Source organism: Rhagoletis zephyria, unplaced genomic scaffold (assembly GCF_001687245.7).
Source record: "Rhagoletis zephyria isolate East Lansing unplaced genomic scaffold, Rhagoletis_zephyria_1.1 Rzeph_scaffold_01700, whole genome shotgun sequence".
NCBI lineage: Eukaryota > Metazoa > Arthropoda > Insecta > Diptera > Tephritidae > Rhagoletis > Rhagoletis zephyria.
In genome coordinates, this window is record NW_016158784.1 from 6873 (window position 1) to 28234 (window position 21362).

A 21362-nucleotide genomic window follows, 5' to 3' on the forward strand; every position below is an offset into this window, starting at 1 on the left:
ACTGGATCACAAATTTTAATTTTGATTTTGTTCTCCAGACACCACTATCCAATTTGTATGTAGAAAATCGAGTTATTTTTTTTTGGAATGGATACATATTCGAGATATTTGCAATTTACCGTTATTCAGCTTAAGACAAAGTGTGGTTTCACTTAATCAGGAATATATTACAAACAAAATAAATAATCTTAATACAAGATACGGAAAATGAAAGTAAATACAATTCTCCACAAACCGTATATCGATGGCTGAGTGGAAGATCGACCTATCTCGGCAGCCAGTTCGAAAACGCCTTATCTCAAAAAACTTTTCAAGAACGCCCTATTTCAGAATTTAATTGAAAAACACCCTATCTCCGAATTCGGTTCAAAAACGCCCTATCTCACTTCGAAATGTATTGAAAATATGCTGATATAGGGCGTTTTTGAATCGGTAGCTGAGATAGGGCGTTTTTGAAACGAATTCTGAAATAGGGCGTTCTTGAAAAGTTTTTTGAGATAGGGCGTTTTCGAACTGGCTGCCGAGATAGGTCGATCTTCCACTCAGCCATCGATATATGTACATCACTTTTCGATAGCCCTGATAGTTTCTGAGAAATTAATTCATCACTCCAGATTTTTTGGTTTTTTGATGGAAAAATGCAAAAAATTCAAATTTTAACAGGGAAAAAAGTAAAAATATAACAGTTTCTGTGCAAACATTTTGCACTTGTGTTAAAGCCTGTTCTTTTAGAAAAAAAATGTACCTACCAATGAAGAAAATCATTATATAAATAAGAAAATAATGATTGGTCAAATGAATTTGTATGAAATATGAGCAGAAGAGGGTGTTACACATACGCAACGTACTCCTGAAGAAATAGAGTGTTTGCACCGAAAACAAGAGGTGTCAGAAATGATTAACTAATTTCTCAGAAACTATCAGGGCTATCGAAATGTGATGTAAGTACGGTTTATGGAGGTTTTTTTTGCTTTCATTTCTCGTATTTTCAAAGCTGAATAACGGTAAATTGCAAATTGCTCAAAAAGTTATCCATAGAAAAAAAATGATCTCCATTTTCGGAATCACCGGGCAATTCTACATAGGAATTAGAAAGTGGCAGCCATAGAACATTTTTGCTGTGAACCAGTGATATTAAAGATCAAGTTCTTTTAGTTAATTAAGAATAATATATAATGAATCGTAGTATTTTAAGCCCTTTTTTGAATTAGTTTTAAGTAGTAATTATTTCTGAGCTACGAGGTTTTGCCAAAGTACCGTAGATATGAATGTACGTACGTATGTGTGTATTCTTTCCTCAGTAAATTTGCGAGTAACAAAGACTGCGAATGTATAACAAAATACACAATCGTTCTTAACAAACTCGAATTTTTGTGTAGTTTTATTTTAGTTTCTTTGCTACTATATGCTCGTCATATGAACCATAGTGAAATAAATAAAGTGTGCCAGATAGCAATGACATTATATTTCGGTAGTCTCAAGGCGAATTTATATAAGGTGGTGTTACTAGCTCAGCTGATTTTGTGTATGTGTTTCGCCGCACGGCTTCTGATATCAAATTGAAAAATTTTGTTTGAATTTCTACACACAGGCTTACAGATTTTGACAGTTTATGCCGCCAAAGCAAAAACAAAATACCTGTAAATTTTTGTTTTTGTACTCCTGCTATCACCTTATATTAATTCGCCTTGGGTAGTCTTATTTGAAAATTTATCATCACAATTTTTTCTTTGATTTGACTTTCACGTTAACCCTTTTGAGTGAGAACTTATGCATTTTTTTGATTTGAATAAAAAATTAAAGAAAAAATATCAAGAAAATCTTACCGCTTGTAGAAAAGCAGACTTATCGTTGCAGTACTGATGTTTTCAGTCCGGAAGGATGAGGATCTTAGCCGTAATTAGACACAGGTATGCAAAAAAAACCAAGGGTTAACGCCGGATCCGAAAAAAGCGAATACCAGATATGAAAGAAAATAAATAACAAAATCAAAATTTAATTTCGTATATGGTACACTTTATATTATTTCACTATAATATGAACTTATGTAGCTTGAGTACCTCGGAGGAACAAACCTATTTTGGCTACGCGAGAAAAAATATGCCAACCAAATTTTTGTATAGCAGTCTGCAGAAAGCTGAAGAGTTTTAATAGACAAACATAAGCGGAAATATAAAACTGTACTTAAATAACTTTTATGTTTATCAAAATACATAAAAATAGTATAAAATAATATCACAAAATTGCATACTTTGGAGTAGTATACTTAAGACTCGTCTTCTCCGATTAAGGCCTATTGAATTTTTGTGAATAAAATATTAAATCTATGCATTCAAAATTGTCCACTTTCAAATCCAAATTCTTCTTACAACTATCAGTGCCAATATCGCTACCAGAGCAAGAGAACTCGTCTTGGACTGACTAGAATTAGGATCTACGTAAAAATTGTTCACATATTTTTCGAATATATCTTCCATTAACCGTTTCGAAGTATCTGCCTTTATGTCAGTTAAGCCCCTCAAGCCATCTGTCTTGTCGCGGAACATAACGTTATTTCGTTTATCGAAAACGCCATACATTGTAAATGGCCGAGTTTCTGGACGGTAGCTTTTGCCAAAGAGATGATCTATGTCACGCAAAGAGTTATAGATTTCATTGCTTCGTGTCAAAGAAGTGTTGTGCGTCATTAGATGACCGCGAGTAGTCCAGTGCATGTAGCAGTACTCGAACTTGGAGTGACGTTCGTTGGCACCGTAGGGACACAAAACGCGGAAGGATTTATGTCCTGAATCTCGCACCCATTTTTCTGTCAAATTCCCCAGAGTATAGTTTTTATAAACTGCGGAACTTAGAAAAGCAACTTCGCCACCTTCGGCTAAGCAACGCAATGCGCCTTCATCTCCTCGGTAGCTGTCCGGGCATGTGCGGTGGGCATGCGGGTGCCAAGTGCAGGAATCGCGATGGAAGAACAATTGTAGCGAGGTACTGCGTTGTGTGACATTGGCTATCGTATCCTGCACCGACAAATGAGCCGGTCCCTCATATGAGGGAAGACATGCTTTAGCTCCTTCAAGATCAGAAAATGATTTTAGTTTTGAGTCCTTATGCACCACTGCAATTATGGCATAGCGTTCGTGCATGTCTTGTGAGAATTCGTAAAGTATCGGGACGAGATTGTAGTCACGCTGTGCTCTAATGCGGTTTTCATGATCGACCAACACCACATCAGCGGCCTTGAATTTAATATCGTCCATGCAGGAGTCAATGCTGTCAGATCGTATACACTGAATATTCGGCTCGACCCCGTACACTTGGGAAGCTTCTTGTAGCCAAGAACACTTAATATGTTGAATTATCGACGTGGTGCAATAAACGATCGAGCGCGGTGGATTGCATTCGGGGAAACTGTAAGCGCTCTGAAAAGCTGGTGCCTGATCCAGGTAGTCATCGATGGGAATGACATTATCAAGTGTAACTATCTCTACGTGGAAGTTCTCGAGCAAACTGAGTAATGCGTTCTGCCAGCTATTGGGGTCGTCGTGATTGAGGCCGGCTACTAAATTTTGGATCTGTGCAGCGTGAGTGCGCCGGGCAGCTATTACCGGCCAGGGCTTAGCTACCCAAACACATGGGCGTTCGGTGGTGATAGGCTGCAAATGGCCGTCGGCGCAGAGATAACTATACTCAGAAGGATCTGCCTGCGCCTGTAGTCCTGTTAACTGAAAAAATAAATGACTTGTAATAAATAAATTCTAGATACTTATGTACATAATATTTGACAACTTACGCCGAAGTGGCTACGAACATCATCCAGACGCGCCCAAGCAACGTTTCCAACACCATTAGTGAGACAATACAGCGCACCACGACGGCCCCAATGCTTGTCACCTATATCACAACGGTATGAATCGTAGCACAGTTGGCAAAATGACGGGTAGCGGTCCTTAAGTATTCGGTCCTGTGTGGGATCAGGCACCCATGGGCCGGCTTTGCAGCTGGGCCCAAAGTATTTAGCCGAAGCGCTAATGCGGTCTTCTGTCAGCGAAATGTCCGGATTACATGATTTTGAGATCAGAGTTGACTCAAAGTACTACAAAGTAAAAAATATGGTTTGAAAAATTAAACAAGTACGTGTATACGAGTATACGTAGGGCCGTTTTTCAAGTAACCTGTAACTTTAAAGCTCACTTTATATTTAAAGGTTGGATTAGAAATAAAGCTATGTCTAAAGTTAAACATTTCCATTATCGGTTTTTGACGTGTGAATGTTTCTTGGTTGTAACCCAATTTAAAACCGATAGTAAAATGGTTTACTTTACACACAATCATACATGCTAATGCAACCTTTAAATCTAAAGTGAGCTTTAAAGTTACAGGTTACTTGAGAAAACGGCCCTTACTTAGGGTTTACACCGGACAATATTGTCATGAAAATAGCAATACATGCACACTTTTTCACTAATACATGCATACTTTTCCAGGCATGCGTTTTTGACAACTAATACGTATATCTTCATTATCTTCACAGCATTGTCCAATGTAAACGCGCCGTTAGTATGTCTAACGTACATTGGCTAACACTTCAGTCCAATGGTTGCCTAGTCCATATCCAGGATGACAGAGTTTTGCACCGCGTAGATCATGTGCTGTATGTATATTTGCCTCATTATCCACCACAGCCACGACTTCATACTCGAAATGGGTATCATGCGAACGCATTTCACTCGTTACCAAAATTTCAACGCTCGCCCAACGCGCTGCTATAAGCTCTTCTGCCGAGAGCACACCAAAGTGGGCGGTTCCTTTGTGTATCCGTCGAACACAGTCCAGACGATCAACTCCTATCACACATTCAATATTACTAGTTGATTCCAGAATTGGGCAAAACTTTGGGGTTTTGCGGTATGTGCCACGGGATTCGACGACGCAAACGCGTACTTAAAGAAAATAGAAAAAAGTGTTATGACAATTTTAATAATAACTAGCAATAGGGTTTTTTTTTATTGAAATACAAAAAGCTGATAAAAGCCGTGAAACTAATGGAAAAAGCTTCCGTTGAAGTCCATAGCTTAAGTAAAAACATTTGAACGCCAATACATCATATCTCAGAACTGATGCCTTAATTTTTTGGTTCAATATTTATCTTATATACATAGCACATATGTATGTATATACATTCATAAATGTGCAAAATTTATTTAACCAAAATTAAATTCAACTAAAAGCAACTCGATTTTTACTAAACACAAATTAATTTCTGATAAACACAAATCAGTTTGACCTAATCGCAAATTATACAAGACCAAACGCATTTTTTTGCGAAATAAGAGGCAAAGGTTCGGTATTTGACAATTTGTTAAATTATACAAACAGCTCTAATAAATTGTATTCGTTTTTACTTGTTTAGAAGTTCCAAGATTAATCATATCGCGTAGCATTTTTGATTTGTACAATAGAGATATCCACAAACAGATAAAAGCTCTGCAGACTAAGGCCTTGTGAAGTGAACTACGTTAAGGTCACGGATTTTTGAAAAAGTATATAATTGGAAAGTTCTTATAATGCTTATGCTGGCATATACTTATTTTCAAACAAATCCTATGCATACCAATTTCGAAACAATGGGCCTCATGCATAAAACGATAGGTTACAAATTCTTAAGCTTACGCTCACTTGATCAGTGCAAACGTTTAGTCTTAACTTAAGCTCGCTTTTTATGCATGAGGATCATTGTGTATTATTTATTTGATTCTGAACTTACAGCCTTACTATGTATCACGAACGATAGGCAACACGAACGATTCGTCTGCAGAAGAATGCTTCAAAAATTAGCCGGTTTAAACGTTACCAAGACGATTGTAATGTAATCGATCAAAAGCAAGACGAAGACGACGGATAGAGTAATAACATCGCAATCAGAGACGTTGTCGTCTGCATACCAGGGTTGCGTGATTTTGATTTAGTCAAATCACAAATCTATAAATCAAATTTATTTCCGAATTGAAAGTTGCATCAAATTCTAAATAAATTTTATTTGTGATTTGATTTGTCAACCAAATAAGAAATAAATTTTATTTGTGATTTGCTTAGTCAACTAAATAAAAGACAACTTATATTTGTGATTTACTTGGCTAACCATATAAAAGATAAGTTTTATTTGTCATTTGCTTCCTCAACCAAATAAAAAATAAATTTTATTTGTGATTTGCTTGGTCAACCTAATAAGAAATCAGAGTTATTTGTGATTTGATTTGTAGAGCCAATCATTTGATTTGTGAGTTTTCAACTAAACAATCCTCTTTTATGCATTGCAAATACTATATTCAAGTACCTTTCAAGATCGTGTTCTAGGGACCATATCGGGATCTTCGGGACAAATTCGGTACTTTTGGACTGTTTCGGGATTTTGCGGACTAATTCAGAATTTGTGGGACTATTTCGGGTTTTTCGAGACTACTTCGAGATTTTCGGGGCTCTCGGGACTATATCGGGGTCTTCGGGATGGTTGATGTTGATGTTGATATTGTTGATGTTTTGGTTTCATTGCAAAAGAATATTAGACCTGAAATGATAGCTTCAAGGTTAGTCCTTTTATTAAAACAAGGAAAAGGAAAGGTGTGTAAAAAATGAAACTATGTAATGAGTATTAAAATTATAGTTAAAAAAAACCAACAACATGCTTTTATTACAATAAGAACTAAAAAGGAAAATCAAATTCATTGATTTAAAGATTCATTAAAGAAGGATACGAAGTTCCCTAACTTGATGTTATTTGACCTTTTAAACAAGTTTAATATAGGATTAAAGTACTCGGCACGTAGTCATAGTCGAAATTAAGTCCACTGTAAAGTTAATTGCTGTTATTTTTTACAGACATCCAATTCGAAACATACAGCACCTTCTTTTTCTCTAAATTATTCTTACCCCATTGCAATGGTAGACTGATGTCCAAACTACAGTGGCGGCTTGTGGCAGGGGGTTTTAACCAAGGTGGATGGGAAAAACATCAATATATATGAAAAAGAAAATTAGACCGCCCATCTCGACCACTCTCGTAACTATTTTCCTAATCCATCATAATGAGTAAACAAAAAAATTAATCTGTGACTATCTACGTCTTATGTCAGTTTTTAGATGGCGTGACAATGAAAAAATATGTTTTACATACTCTAGATTACAATGTCCATGAGCGGATGCTTGAAACCCTTATTTTTTTTAAAGATAATACCACGATTTTAACAACGACGAAAACTCTAATATACGAAAAGTTTAGAGCGAATTGCTAGCAATAGTCACTTTGATCTCCTGTAACACTAAATGCCTTAAGAGAATCGACTTGTTGTCTCATAACGATACACAGTAGAGCCCTCCTAACAATATAAGATGGTTATGCATACGAATGCACCAATTTTTTTTTTGGAGTTTTGGCCAGGGTTTTCCAAAAATTGGCCACTGCAATTTCATAAAATTGCAATGCATATTTATCATATTGCTCGAGCGTTAGACGATCTAGAGTCCATACGCCTAAGTAGCCCATTATGCCCATTTGGGTACTTAAGGTTGACATTATAGACAATGTTTATATGTAAAAAAAGTTATTAATGCTATAATGCTTTTTGTACGTTGCACATTAATGTAAAAAATGTGTAATTAAAGCCCATAATCAGACGGAAGAAATAATGTTTTTTCATTAAGTTTCGTTAAAAGGTTTCCGAGATACAGCACTTTAAAGAAAGGTATGTATGACGTTTTCGTAAAATTTAAGTCCCGTGTAAATAGGCAACCCTACGTCATATCGGCAAAATATGCTGCACGTATATTCATATCACCTAGGCCTTCAATCTCTTCAATTTTCATACAAATCCTTAGAGATCGCGCACAGAGGTGGCCGTGGTGACATGAAATGCCTCCTATGTTATAATGAGTTTTCTTCTTGGGGCGAAATTATGCCCAAACAAAAATATTTTGTAATTTTGAATTTTACTTTTAAACTAGAAATCATGATACAATAATTTTTAGAAGGTAGTTTCACTTCTTCTTCTTATCCGCCATGTTAGCTATCTGACAGAAAACGTGTTTCGTATTTTTTGTTGTACCAACTTTTTCAAAAAAAAAAATCCAGCTTTTGACGTTGGAAAAAATAAAACAAAGAAAAGCCAAACATATAAGTAGAGAAATTTTCGAATATTTTGTAATAATTTTCTTCATAAAAAATTAACTGCTGCTTTCGGGGATATTGCAACACACGGAATAGATGTATGGAGTTTTGCTTTGCTTTAAACAGGCAAAATGTTGTATTCAAAGTTTTTCGGAATACTTGAAGAAAATGGCTATAAGAAGTTTTTTCCTCTCCTGTACAATTTTTAAATTGGGACTTCGCAACTTTGCACTCTACGCTAGGGATATCCTCGAAAAATTCAATGACTTGCAAAATCTATATTTAAAACCTAGTATTCCATCAAAATATCACAATAAGTATTTTTATTCAAAACATTCTCTAATAGTGTCTAAACCACTAGTTAAATGAAAGCGACGACGAAAATAAAATTACGTTTCCATGGTTGTCGAGTCTACTTAACCGGAATGACCCAGATCTAGTATATCTGGCCAAGGACTGTCACTCCAGCTGATTGCTGTTACATAAAAAACAAAATTAAATTACTTAAATATGTTAAGTATTCCTCAGTTTTTCGAAAAAATTAACGGTATGGATGTACATAAATTGTGAAAAACGTTTTCACCTTTTTCCAAGATGCCGACAATTTCACAACCCCGTAAGTTCCGCAAAATTATTTTTAATATCGCTTTTTGGAAAATGTAAACTTTCGAGATAAAACTATTGGATCTCACAATATTTAATAGCAAATAAATAATTAAATCTTTATTGGTACATAGTATTTACGCGTTCAGTTTTTCGAACATATTTATTTGTTATATTTTGTTTGACATTTCATATAACCTGTGTATGATGTAATTACATTCCACTTCAAAATATTTTCAAACTAAAACGAAGTTTAACTGTATATAGTATTTCGGTTGTCTAGTTCCCTTGGCGGCCGCTGTGGTGTAGTGATTAGCAGTGCGCCCGGTTCAACCCAGCATACAAAAAAATAACGTTTTTGTCTAATAGTGGTCGCCCCTCGGCAGGCAATGGCAAACCGCCGAGTGTATTTCTGCCATGAAAAATAGCTTCTCATAAAAATACAGTCGCCGATCGGAGTCGGCAAAGCGCACGCCACAAATCGAAAGAGAAGCTCGGCCAAACACTAACATATGTGTAAGCGCCAATCTATTAATTCCCTTAGTTTAAGTTTAATTTGACTTTTTAACAAATTAAGTGCTATGTCGCACGTTTTTATACCCGAGCGCACTTGTACACAAGGGTATTATAACTTTGTTCACATAACGGTTGTTTGTAACAGGCAAAACGAATCGAGATAGATTTAGACAAATGTATACATAAAGGATCGGAATGAAAAGAGAAATCGATTAAAGGTGTTCTTACACGATATGTATTTGCATGTGACATGCCACTTTTTACATATGGAAATGCCAACATATCGTGTAAAGGCAAATTCGATTTTTTTCTGTACAAAGAAGATGCACGTACATACAAAATAGAAATGTTTCTATTTTCATCTGACACACAGATAGAATCATCTGAGTTTAATTTATTTCGTTTTCAAAGAACGCATTTTTAAATAGTTAAGTAAAGACTAGAAATTTGATAGACATACGCAATTACATATGTATTGAAAAAGCCACATTTACAGATGCAAATTCATATCGTGTAAGAACACCTTAAGCGGTGACTGTCTGTCCGTCCGTCCGTCCGCCCATACGTCTGCACACGATAACTCGAGTAAAAATTGAGAGATCTTAACGAAACTTGGTACGTGTACTTCCTTCAGGCGTAGGACGGATGGTATAGAAAATGGGCAAAATCGGACAATAACCACGCCTACCTCCCATATAACGGTAATTTAGAGAAATAGGAAATCTTCGATAAATCAGTAAATACTAAAGCTAATTTATTCAAAATTTATGCTTGCAACAATTCTTTACCAAGAAATACGTTTTTGATAAAATTTTGGAAAAACGGTGTGGCAACGCCCACTTATGATCACATATATGTAGCTCGATAACCGTTCCACCAATTTATACCAAACTCGGTATGGTTATTGTGCTTGCCACATAAAAGCAAAACGTTGAAAATCGTTGAAATTGGACTTAAATTACGGCCACTTTTCATATAACGGTCAATTTAAGAATTGCTTGAAACTTTGATGTTTCGAAATTTAAGGACGCTAATTTACTCAAAATTGATACTAACAACAATCCCTGAAAGTAAGTAACATTGTTTGGAATTTCGGGAAATGGGCGTGATACCGCCCCCATATGACTATATAAAATTATGTCAGTATGCCTAACTGAACGTTCTATCGAAGATGGTTAAAAAAGGGTTAAAACCACCCCGGATTACCATGTAGCGGTAGCTTGCGGAAAGGTGAAAAACATATATTTAATACTTGCGCGGGGTATTTAATGTTCGGCTCCGCCCGTACCTAGACTTTCTTACTTGTTTCCTTCTATATTTTAAGTTAGACCTCCAGCAATACATCGATGAAAACTGCATTCAATTTCATGCGTTAATTTTCGAGTGATGCGCGTACAAACATACAGACAATTCTAAAAATGATTGATTTGGCTTCTATTGCTCTAATAAAGACCTCCCATATTAATTTTTCTTTAATATTTATAATGTACAGACATCGGCCTGTTTCATGTATAGATGTACATATAGATTAGAGAGTTTTGTTAATGTCAGCGTAGCTTTCAAATGCTCCCTAAAATTCTAATTTAGCCTTAGTATTTTTGTTTTATTTAGCAACTAGTTTCGCTTTTATATAAATTTTATTTTTATTTTATTTAGACAGTTGTATTTCATCAGTTAAAAATGATTTCTCCAAAACTTGTTGTGTTAAATGCACTCAATTTAATGACTTTTTATATGCAAATCCATTGGACATGCATAATTTATTATACGAAATAAAGTGAAATACGAAAAAGAGATACCGTTGCTATCACCGGACATACTATAACGAGTTGCCATGCAAATTTTATGAACATCGAAACAGATATTAATTGAGTCATTCCTCTGATTTCATAGGTTTGTTAGCGCCTCGGCAGAATGGGTAATGTATTTAATTTTTCTACTACGAAAATATTAACAACTGTTTTACTACATGGGTCACTCCTTCTAAAAGAAGAAAACGACATAAATTTAAATATGCCCTAATTAACTCTATTTCAGTAGTAACCTCTTTTTAAATGACTACATTTCATTAATTTGTTAAAAATGATTAAAAAATAATAAAAAGAAGTTGTGAATTTTATCTATGGAAACTTTTATTTCATGCATAATTACTTGACACCAGTCACAAGGACATGTCCCACCAGTCACAACATTTGATTTTCAAAAAGCACCAAATACTTGGAAAAAAGGCGTTTTACCAAACTAAAAGCACCAAATTTTTTTTTTAAATTAAAGGATGCTTTTTTCATAACAGTTTGTATTTAACAAAAGCAAAAAATTAACAATATTTACAAGAATACATACATAAATCAATACACAAAACTTTTTCGCTCATAACGATTGAATAGCCTCTATACATGCTATGATGACTCATGCTTACGACGTATTACCGAAGTACTATTAAAACTACTATATCTCGAGAAAGAAATATCGAATCGCAACACACGAAAATAATGTCTTAAGTAGAAATGAGCAAAAAATTTGATGTTTTCATTATATAACCTCAAATATCGCAAAAACCCGTGTTTTTGGCAAACTGTGGGTAGGGTATCTAAAAATTCGAGTACTAGAGCAATTGTGCGGCCAAATTTGGATTCAGCACCAAGAAACGAAATGCTTCACTCAGATGGTAAAAAAAAAACAAAATTTGTACAAATAGAAAAGAAAAAAGAAATACTTAACTTACCTGCGTACTAGCATTTTCAACGCGACTAGAATTCAACAAAGTGGGTTTGCAACTTCAGCTTTTTATCAATCATGGTTGTATTTTAGTGCATGTAAATTTGTATATTCTTGTAAATTCCGCATCCTCATGAACACCGCAGCTTATAATATTTCAAATTATTTCAGGTTTTAACTATCTCGGAGTAATTTTAGTTAAAAAAAGCACTAAAAAAGGCACTAGGCACTAAGTAATTTTTTTGGCGTTTTAATTTTCAAAAAGCACTAAATCTAGTGCTTTAAGCACCAAGTTGGCAACTATGCTATATCAATCTAATTTTTATTGAAAACGAAAGAATTTCAGTGTCCCACCAGTCACATTCATTCAAATGATACATAGAACTAAGAAATAGTTTGGTATTTTTGTTAAATCAATTTTATACATAAGTTATCGTTCTGTACTAAGAAATATCTTTCGCTGTTGTATAAGTTCCGACTACATAGTTATAATTCACAACTGATCACATTCTGGAGTGAAATGTCCCACCAGTCACAATGGAATGGCCCACATTTTGTTTCCCAAGCTTATGGAAAGTTGCCTCTGTTTGTTCTGTTGCTTAAAACAAAAATGCACGTTCCCCTGTGTGATTTTCATCCGATTAGTGTCCTGCCTGCTTTGTCGAAAGTGCTAGACTTTTTAATATCGGAGCGAATTTCCTCTCACATGTCTGCCAACTTGGATGTTCAACCGCGATGGTTAAAATTATGGACGATTTGCGAATTTCTTTCTACAAAGATCACATATCCCTGCTGTGTTTGTTGCTATGTATATTACCTCGAAACCAGCTTTATCGTCTTAAAAGCCGGTTGTGTTTTCGCACTTTGGTCTTTTCAGACGGTCTGCAGTGGGATACTAGAAATTGCCCCGCTAAATTTCTAAAATAATAACGTTTGTGCTTAAAATTATACAACGCTTCCAGAAAATACACCTCCACAATGTTTACGATTTTATGTTGACCCCCTTAAGCTTTCGCGTTGCATATTTTTAGGCCCATATGTTATTTATATAGAGATTTTTAGCGACAGAAATTTACTCGGTCCCTATTTAAGAAGCATTCGATACTCGATGTTTAGGCTTCCAATAAGAACGCACATGGACCAAAAATATGGACCTTTTAATACTGATTCAATTGAAAAATGTATATGTCGCGGGATGTCGTTCCATTGTAGAAAATTCTGGTAGTTTGACGCGCACTCTTCCTTTTCTTTTTCAAAATTAAAACTTTTCATTCATCAAATATTTTTATTTCAACGCCTATTATTCACCCGTTTGAAAATTCTTCAACAAGTAGAATTTGATACAGTGCGCGCCACTCTACGCAAGCATCTAACTGATGCTCTAAATTTATTACAGGATCCGACATATATATGTTTTCCGTCGCCACAATGCAGAGAAACTATTCCTTGTTTGAAACACTTTTGTTCTACATGATTTGGAGGATGTTTCTAGGCTTGGAAGACTTCTTCATCCGCCAAAGCATTTTTCTTGACTCTTAGATCTACGAAGGTGGATAAGGTTGTTCCACTTTTAGAAAGGCATAGTATTATTCGTTCTAATTTGGAAGCATAATTTCAGTCGAAGTAAAGTCGATTATAAATTTAGTTGCCCCTTTTTTGACAGATAGGCTGACTTGCAAAACGTCAATTGCTTTGCATACTACAAAGTATAGTGTTCCAGAACGCCGAACTACAAAATATTAGCAATGTATACTGTTCCAAAACGCATCGGAAAAGTTATCGAAACGCATCGCTAGAGGAATCAGCACATCAGAAAAAAATTTGATGCTTCGTTTGTTATTGGTTATCATTGGTGTTTTAAAAATGGAAAATTCAGAAAAATTGTTCATTGCTATATTGAATATTTAAAATATGCAATGTATATCGTTGCAATGTGTCGCAACTCTGCATATACAAACAGTTTGAATACGTTTTGGTAGTCAGCCATATTCTGTTGAACATTGTGCCAATAAGCTGCAACTAACTTTAGTGGTTTTAGGCGATATCATATAAAATAGAAATCAATTTTTTTCTTAACGGTATTGGGTACGGTACCGAAATCTTTCTGAAGTATTGGGTACCGACAATTCAGCACATCACTCGTCATACCGCAAATTTCACGGCATGAGATAGCTGATGTAAAAAAAGCCGAATTCAGACTGTCTGAAAATACTATAGTTTGCAGGATTATTAATTTAATCATATAATATATTTGCTTTATAAAATTTAACCAGTACATCCCCCAAAATTAAACTGTTACCCTGTGCCAGCTGCTAAAACTTGTAAAATTTTAATTCTTAGGCCCGATTTCAGGTGAGCTATTTAAGTAGAGAGTGTTGATTAACTTCAAAAATTAATTTTCTGATCATATATTTAATCTGCACTTAAATAGCCAATATTGGCTATTTAGATATGAGATATGCAACCCTGTGGTTGTACCAAACAACAATCAGCTGTTCAGAATGAAACGTAAATAAACAAACAAATGCAAATACAATTTCAAGGTACAAGCAACAGCGGTGCTACATGTTTGGCATATTTAAATAAAGTTGATGTGAGACCCAACGAAAGCTAAATGGCATTTAAATAACAATTCAAAATTAAACTTCAGTGCCGTTTAAATTTTCATCTGAAATTGGCCCTAAACATATCTATAATGGTACGAATGACCATGAAAGAATGCAACAACTGCTATAGCTGAATGGACCGTTTTCGACTACAACTTTTCCTTCGATGTATTTTTTCCATCAATCGCAGTAGTTAATCTTTTCCTAGTAGAATAAGGTAATGCATTCGCTATTTTCCACTGGGTATGTATTCCTATCTACACATACATATGTACCTAGTATGTACATATGTATGTACGTACCAACACGCTCTTCTCATTAACTCATTGCCACAATATTAATTTGTTGTCTAGTCTATAATTACGAGCACTTACCTAAAAAATGTTATTCAAGAGTGTGAATTGCATGGAACAAGATGATTTAGAATTGGTAGAGGTAGAGGGAAAACCCCTGTTTCGGCGAATGCGTAAGTCACATCTAAAAGCTTTTGCTGATTGTATACTGATTTACTTCACAAAATTCATACAAGAATAACCGGTTACATGCGTTTCGATAAGCAATCACAGATGACTGAGTGTATCTCAAGTTTCGTTGAGGGGAATTACAGGCTTGGTAAGAAATGCTGGATTTTTTCGGTTAACGCTTTGTTTTATTATGAACCAAGGGCGTAGGCAGCTGGGGGCAGGGGGGGGAGGCAGCTTCCCCCCCTTACAGCTATATAACGAAGGAGAAAATTTCAAAAATCAATAAATAAAAAATACAACATTTCATGCGTAATCGAATTCGTAATTATGCTCCCTATTTCCACAAAAGGCCTGCGTTTTTAATCATGGATCCAATGAAGTAAGGACAGCGTTAAGCTTTGAATTGGTACAGAATTGAAGGAAACACCCATTTGAGTTTCTCTTACCATTCTGTGACGAACAGGATGGAAAACTCAACGAGAAAAACACTTCTTCTTCCGTTAAATCTTGTTGTGAATGACTTAATCAATTGTGTGTTGCTATAACCAGATGTTCATCATTGCTTTAATGATAATTGCTAAATTTAATAAGCCACAATAACATCGACAGATAATTGCTAAATATTCAACGTTGCTGAAACCTACAGCAAATAATTTGCAAATGAAGACATTAACTAGACCTCTTCGCCGTTGATCAGCATATTGAAAATATTTTAGAGGTGGTTAAGAATCATCGCGAGAATGCAGAAGGAGTCACTACGGAGTTAATTAAAAAATCCCGTATGACTACAGCCGATCTAGGAGTTGGCGACGGTCTATAATAAAACCGTATCTGGATTCACTAAGGGCCTCTTTACAACTACGCTTTTCCAATGAAAATACTCCAGGTTTTTCGCTGTCTAGATTGCACCCATTGTATTCGACTAAAGCTCTACTCAGAATTGCAGAGGACGACGGTTAACCGCTGTCAAAATTAAAACTCACAAAGGCATATGGAATGGTCCATTATTGCGGCGGCAGCGTTTTTACCACCGACGTTTTTCGGTTGATTTAAATTTATTTATATTTTTACCGCCCAGCGGTGACGGCACAATGTTGATTGAGTGTTGATTGAAGTAATTTTTATTATTTTCACAAGTTTGCTAATGTTTTCATCCATACTTCCAGAAAATTTATGTACATAGACGCACGTACCAAAAAAATATTTAATTTTAATGATAATTTTCAAATCAAAATGGCAGCCATCGTGCGCCGCAATTGTTTACTCTGACAGATTTCACTGCGGCAACTGTTCAGCTGTTGACTTACCGCAGATCGCTTTACCGTCGTCCGCTGTAATTCTGGGTAGAGGAGCTTAAATGTTACAGTGAAAAGGTACAATAGAACGCGAAGCATTTTCAACAGATCTATGATTTAGATATGGGCAGTGAACTCATTCTTTGGCACAATTTATATAAAAAAGAAAAAAAGAACTTGTCCGAAGAAGATAAGAGGGATGTTGAAGGTGAAGATCTATTTAACGAAAAAAACGAATTTCCACCAGCGTTAAGTAAGTGTATTTCCATTTTGAGCGCCTTTCCATGCACAACAGTGACTATGGAGCGATCGTTTAGTACACTTCGTAGAGTTAAAACCTGGCTCAGAAGCACAACAGGGGAAGAAAGGCTTTCTGTACTATGCCTTATGAGCGACCATTGAAAACTCGTTACCAAAAACCACGCGCTGATTCAGAAGGAAACTATCGAAAAATTTGTTGAAAATCCGAGACGTTTGTTGTTAGCGTAAAAATGATAACATAAAAATATATAAAAAAAATAACAAGTATATTTGGTTTAGCCTCCCGCCCTTACATCAGATTCTGGCTACGCCCTTGTTATGAGCTATTTATTATTCTCTTTTTATTTGTGTGCTTTCGGCTCTTTTGTTTTCTAATTTCGTGTATTTGTCCCTAATTTATAGACTTCAAAAATAGAAGTCATTATTAATAGGTTTGACAGTGATTAAATACAGTGATTAAGAGTTTCTAAGGGGGAAAAATACAGATTTTTCAAGCTTATCTTGAGTTGTAAATATACAAAATTTGCACACTCTGACTGTTGGTTCCGAACAGGCTTTTCAATTTATCTGATTAATAGATAGAGGACTTTATTGCCAAGGCAAAGCAAGCGATATCACAATAAGATAAAGCGTACACCTAAGCCCGCTGGCGTTCACTTCAAGTAGCTTGTGGGGTGCCGCATAAAACATAATAGGGGTCTTCCCTTACACAAAGCATCGTAAATCTCGCCTTCTTTTTCTCTATTGGCGCTGTAGCCGTCCAAGCGATTTTGGCCGAGTCGACAACAGCACGCCAGTCATTTCTCCAAACTGATGCAACTTGGAATGACAAGTGAAGTCAAGTCCTTTTCCACCTGGTCTTTCCAACGCAGGGGAGGCCTTCCTCTTCCTCTGTTATCAGCAGCGCTGCTCGCGTTGAACACTTTCAGTGCAGGAGCGTTTCAGTCCTTTCGAACGACATGGCCAAGCCAGCGGAGCCGCTGAATTTTAATTCGCTGCACTATGCCTATATCGGTGTAAAGCTCATACAGCTCATCGTTAAATCGTCTGCGGTATTCGCCATCGCCAACGCGTAAGTGTCCGTAAATCTTTCGCAGAATCTTTCCCTTGAAATCTCCAAGAGCCGCAAGAGCCTCCGCGCCTACACCAGCACAGGCATTAGGGAGTGACTTATAGAGTGTGATCGACGAGAGAGGACTTTACTTCTCAATTGCCCACTCAGTCCAAAGTAGAACTTGGTGGCAAGAGTGATTCTCCGTTGGATTTCAATACTGGCATTATTATTGGTGTTAATGCTGCTTTCCAAATAAACGAAGTCGTCTGCTTTTTCAAACTTGTAACTGTGAACAGTGACTTGTGTGCCAAGACGCATATGCTCGGACTGTTTGTGTGATGGCAGGAGATACTTTGTTTTGCCCTCGTTCACCACCAGACCCATTCGCTTTGCCCTTGTTTTTACTCTTGTAAAGTATTGTGCCTGAGCGGCTCAGTTCTGCGCCTCTTATTATCTTGTGACGAGCGAGGCGAGTAAGACGGCGAGACGAGCAAGGCGAAGCCAGTTGATGAATGTGTGCAAGTTGAGAATGAAGGAAAATGTTTTTAAACCATGGAAAATGCTGGAAATGATGGAAAAGTGGTACGCAAGTTGAGCAACTTGATCCGTTGCGAAAGTTGAGCGAGTGGTGTCACCTCTCCTGGTTAGAGCAGGGTGCCCGCGGGTGAAACGAGTAAGACGTGTGAGATGAGCAAGACGGAGCATGATGGTATGAAGTGTGCATGTTAAAATGGAGATGAAGGTGGAGAGCAGTAGTCGTGTAAGTCGTTCTAGTGTGAGTTGAGTCAGTTAAGTGGGTCAGGGTGAGCCAGTCGAGCAAATCTCACCGGCGAGCATAACTCCGGTCTGTTCATGGGCACGAACCCTTCGGGGAGTATCGTGGTCGCTGTGGTTTAATACCTAAATGCGGGTAGAACCCGCAAGGGTTCGATGTGGAGTTGCATTTCAACCGGGTGCCGGGACCCAGAGAACGGCAGAGATTTTAGTTAGGTTTCGGCTTTACCAAAGTGGTAAGTGTGTCCACCACACACTGCCGATTGGAACTGAAATGCTTGTATTTCAGGGCAGTGATTAAGGCAAAAATTAATCCGTCGTGCTAAGTGCGGGCACCGTGATGCTAAGCCTTATGGCAGGGAATCACGATAAACCCTACATGCATCTCGCGGGTCTTTTCTAAGATTTGGCGTAGGGCGCTCCAGCAGGCCTCTTTTTCAAACAGAATAGACAAAGGAGGAATGCCTGTAATGACCTAAAGGCCATCCGTTGGTCAGGTGCCCATATCTGCTGTGATAGCCACGCGGACCAGTCGGCGCAGCTTGCTCAAGGTTAAACCCGCCTTTACTTGCTTAGCTTTTGACCATCAGGCTAGTGCCACATACGTTACAGCCATATTGAAAGACCAATACGTTAGTTATGGTGATATTCCCCAAGTGATTTTCCCACTATTTTTATTTATGTTCCAAAAAAAGACATTCGTTTCCCAATTTTTTTTTCAAATACCAACACATCTTAGTTCAACTTTGAATGAGGTTCGTTCAGCCTACCTTTCTCTTTCATCCTTTGAATGAGCTTATTAGCAAAGAAATAAAAAGGGTGGGAAATACCTTTCCAATGATACCTCACAAATCTAAATCGGAAGAGTTAAGGTTCAGTTATTCAAGTTTTTCTTATACCAATCTTTGAAAAAAGTTAAAAAACAGCATCACACAACTGATTACTACGATTCCGTTAAAAATTTTTTAAAATATTTTTATGCAAATTTTTTAAGCTTAAACCGTTTTATCATTTGAGGGGATTTTTTCAAAAAACATCTCTAAGAAACTATTTTTATTCATAAAAAACTCCATTTTTGGAGGTATTTTCAAATCGGTCCAGCTCACTTAAATATTAATATTTTTCGGAATAATTTTGGTGGACGTCTTAAAATATAACAGATTTTATAATTCCAAAGGAAAAACAGTACCGATTTTTTTTTGTATGGGGAGTGATGCAGTCTAATATACATACGTATGTATGTAGTTTCTAGTTGAGTTTAATTGAAACTAAGTTGTAGGCACATAAATATACCCCTTGGATGTACATATTGTATATTGGCAATATTTTACTTACGAATCAGGTTTGTATATTTACATCTTTACGGTCGCCGTTATACGAAGGCACCGGTGAAATATTCGTGTAAACAAGGTTTCTAAAATGTTTGGATATACATATTTTATATTTTTCGCTAATAACTATTATTATCGCGGAACCTATCAAAATCAAATCTAGCCTACCAACCTACCAAATGGAAAAAACAACCAGTTTGGTAGGAAAAGCTCATGTTTGGCACTGATACCGCTCGAAGCCTTATTTTATTTTGCAAATTGGTACAATTGGAGCGCCTTTCCACTTACTTGCAGTTTCTCAATGCTGTTCAGCCGGAACCAAGTATTCGATGCTGTTTGTGTTTATGAACGCTTAAAATTCAGATGGAACGGGTTTACACAAATTAATAATCCACTTAAACACGATTAAAATTTAAAACAATATGACCACAGACATTTTTGATTGTGCACGCCAGCGTTGCCAGGTAAACGTTTAGTTTGAGAATAAATTCTTAAGAATCGATTTGTAGTAATCGCATTTTTCATCTAATCATAGCGGTACTTTAATATTGGGCAGCAACTGTATGCATACCTACATATGTACATATGTGACGCAATTTTCCAGCCAACAGAGAAACGCACGTTTTGGCGAGTGCGGTGTTCGTAAATTTTTAGGAGCCAGAAACGCACAGAAAACTTTTTCAATTTTTCGTATCGGAATTAAAATATATTTTTTTTTAGTTGATGGTTTTTTATTCAATTGAGTACTTTACAAAAACATTACATATGTAAATGTATCTTAAGAGCTAATTGCTGATTGCACAAATTATTAAATATNCCAGAAACGCACAGAAAACTTTTTCAATTTTTCGTATCGGAATTAAAATAAATTTTTATTTTTAGTTGATGGTTTTTTATTCAATTGAGTACTTTACAAAAACATTACATATGTAAATGTATCTTAAGAGCTAATTGCTGATTGCACAAATTATTAAATATATTATTCATATGAAAAGATATAATTTATACAATGCAATTGAATAAGAAGCATACGACGATGACGATAAGTCGACAGTCGGATAAACAAACATATAAATTCAGACACTTTGATAGATTGTAATTTTTTTTTTAGCCAATACGCTCATGAGAACTCATTTAGTATAAGCTCCCTATACTTAAGACATCTGTCCTCGTAATTATAAAGCCCGGATAGTCGCTACAATTTAATATGCTTACGACTTTAGCCAGATCTAGAAGACTTTCACCAAAATATTTGCGACACAAACTTCTATACATCTCTCATTTCGATCATGTAGATTGGAGATCGTACAGGTATCTGAAATGGCATTTTTGTACTCTCTTGCGTTTAAATTGAGTAGGCCACTTCTTGCACGAAAAATTAGACTTATAACATGAGCGCTATAGTGGTCATTAAAGTACATAGTGGCCCCTATTATGAGTTGCATTCGATCTTCGACTATGGTCGAAAGTGCTGATCGAACGAATTTTCATTTGGTATTATGGCGCTCATTTGATGAAGAATAGCGCTATTGTGAATTTCGCTCATTTACGTTGTTCATAATAGTATATTTTTCACCGCTGA

At 36.1% G+C, this 21362-nt stretch overlaps 1 protein-coding gene across 1 annotated transcript in view; it reads right to left on the bottom strand.

The window, feature by feature from the left end:
* Positions 1–1644: 1644 nt before the first annotated feature.
* Positions 1645–21362, bottom strand: part of Tsf3 (Transferrin 3) — a 34808-nt gene continuing 15090 nt past the window's right edge. The window contains exons 2-4 of the mRNA XM_017618748.1: positions 4570–4937; positions 3788–4090; positions 1645–3719 (exon numbers count right to left, since the gene is read on the bottom strand). Of these exons, the coding sequence (XP_017474237.1) occupies positions 2349–3719; positions 3788–4090; positions 4570–4937 (2042 nt within the window). The 3' untranslated portion in view covers positions 1645–2348. The remainder of the gene's footprint in view (positions 3720–3787; positions 4091–4569; positions 4938–21362) is intronic.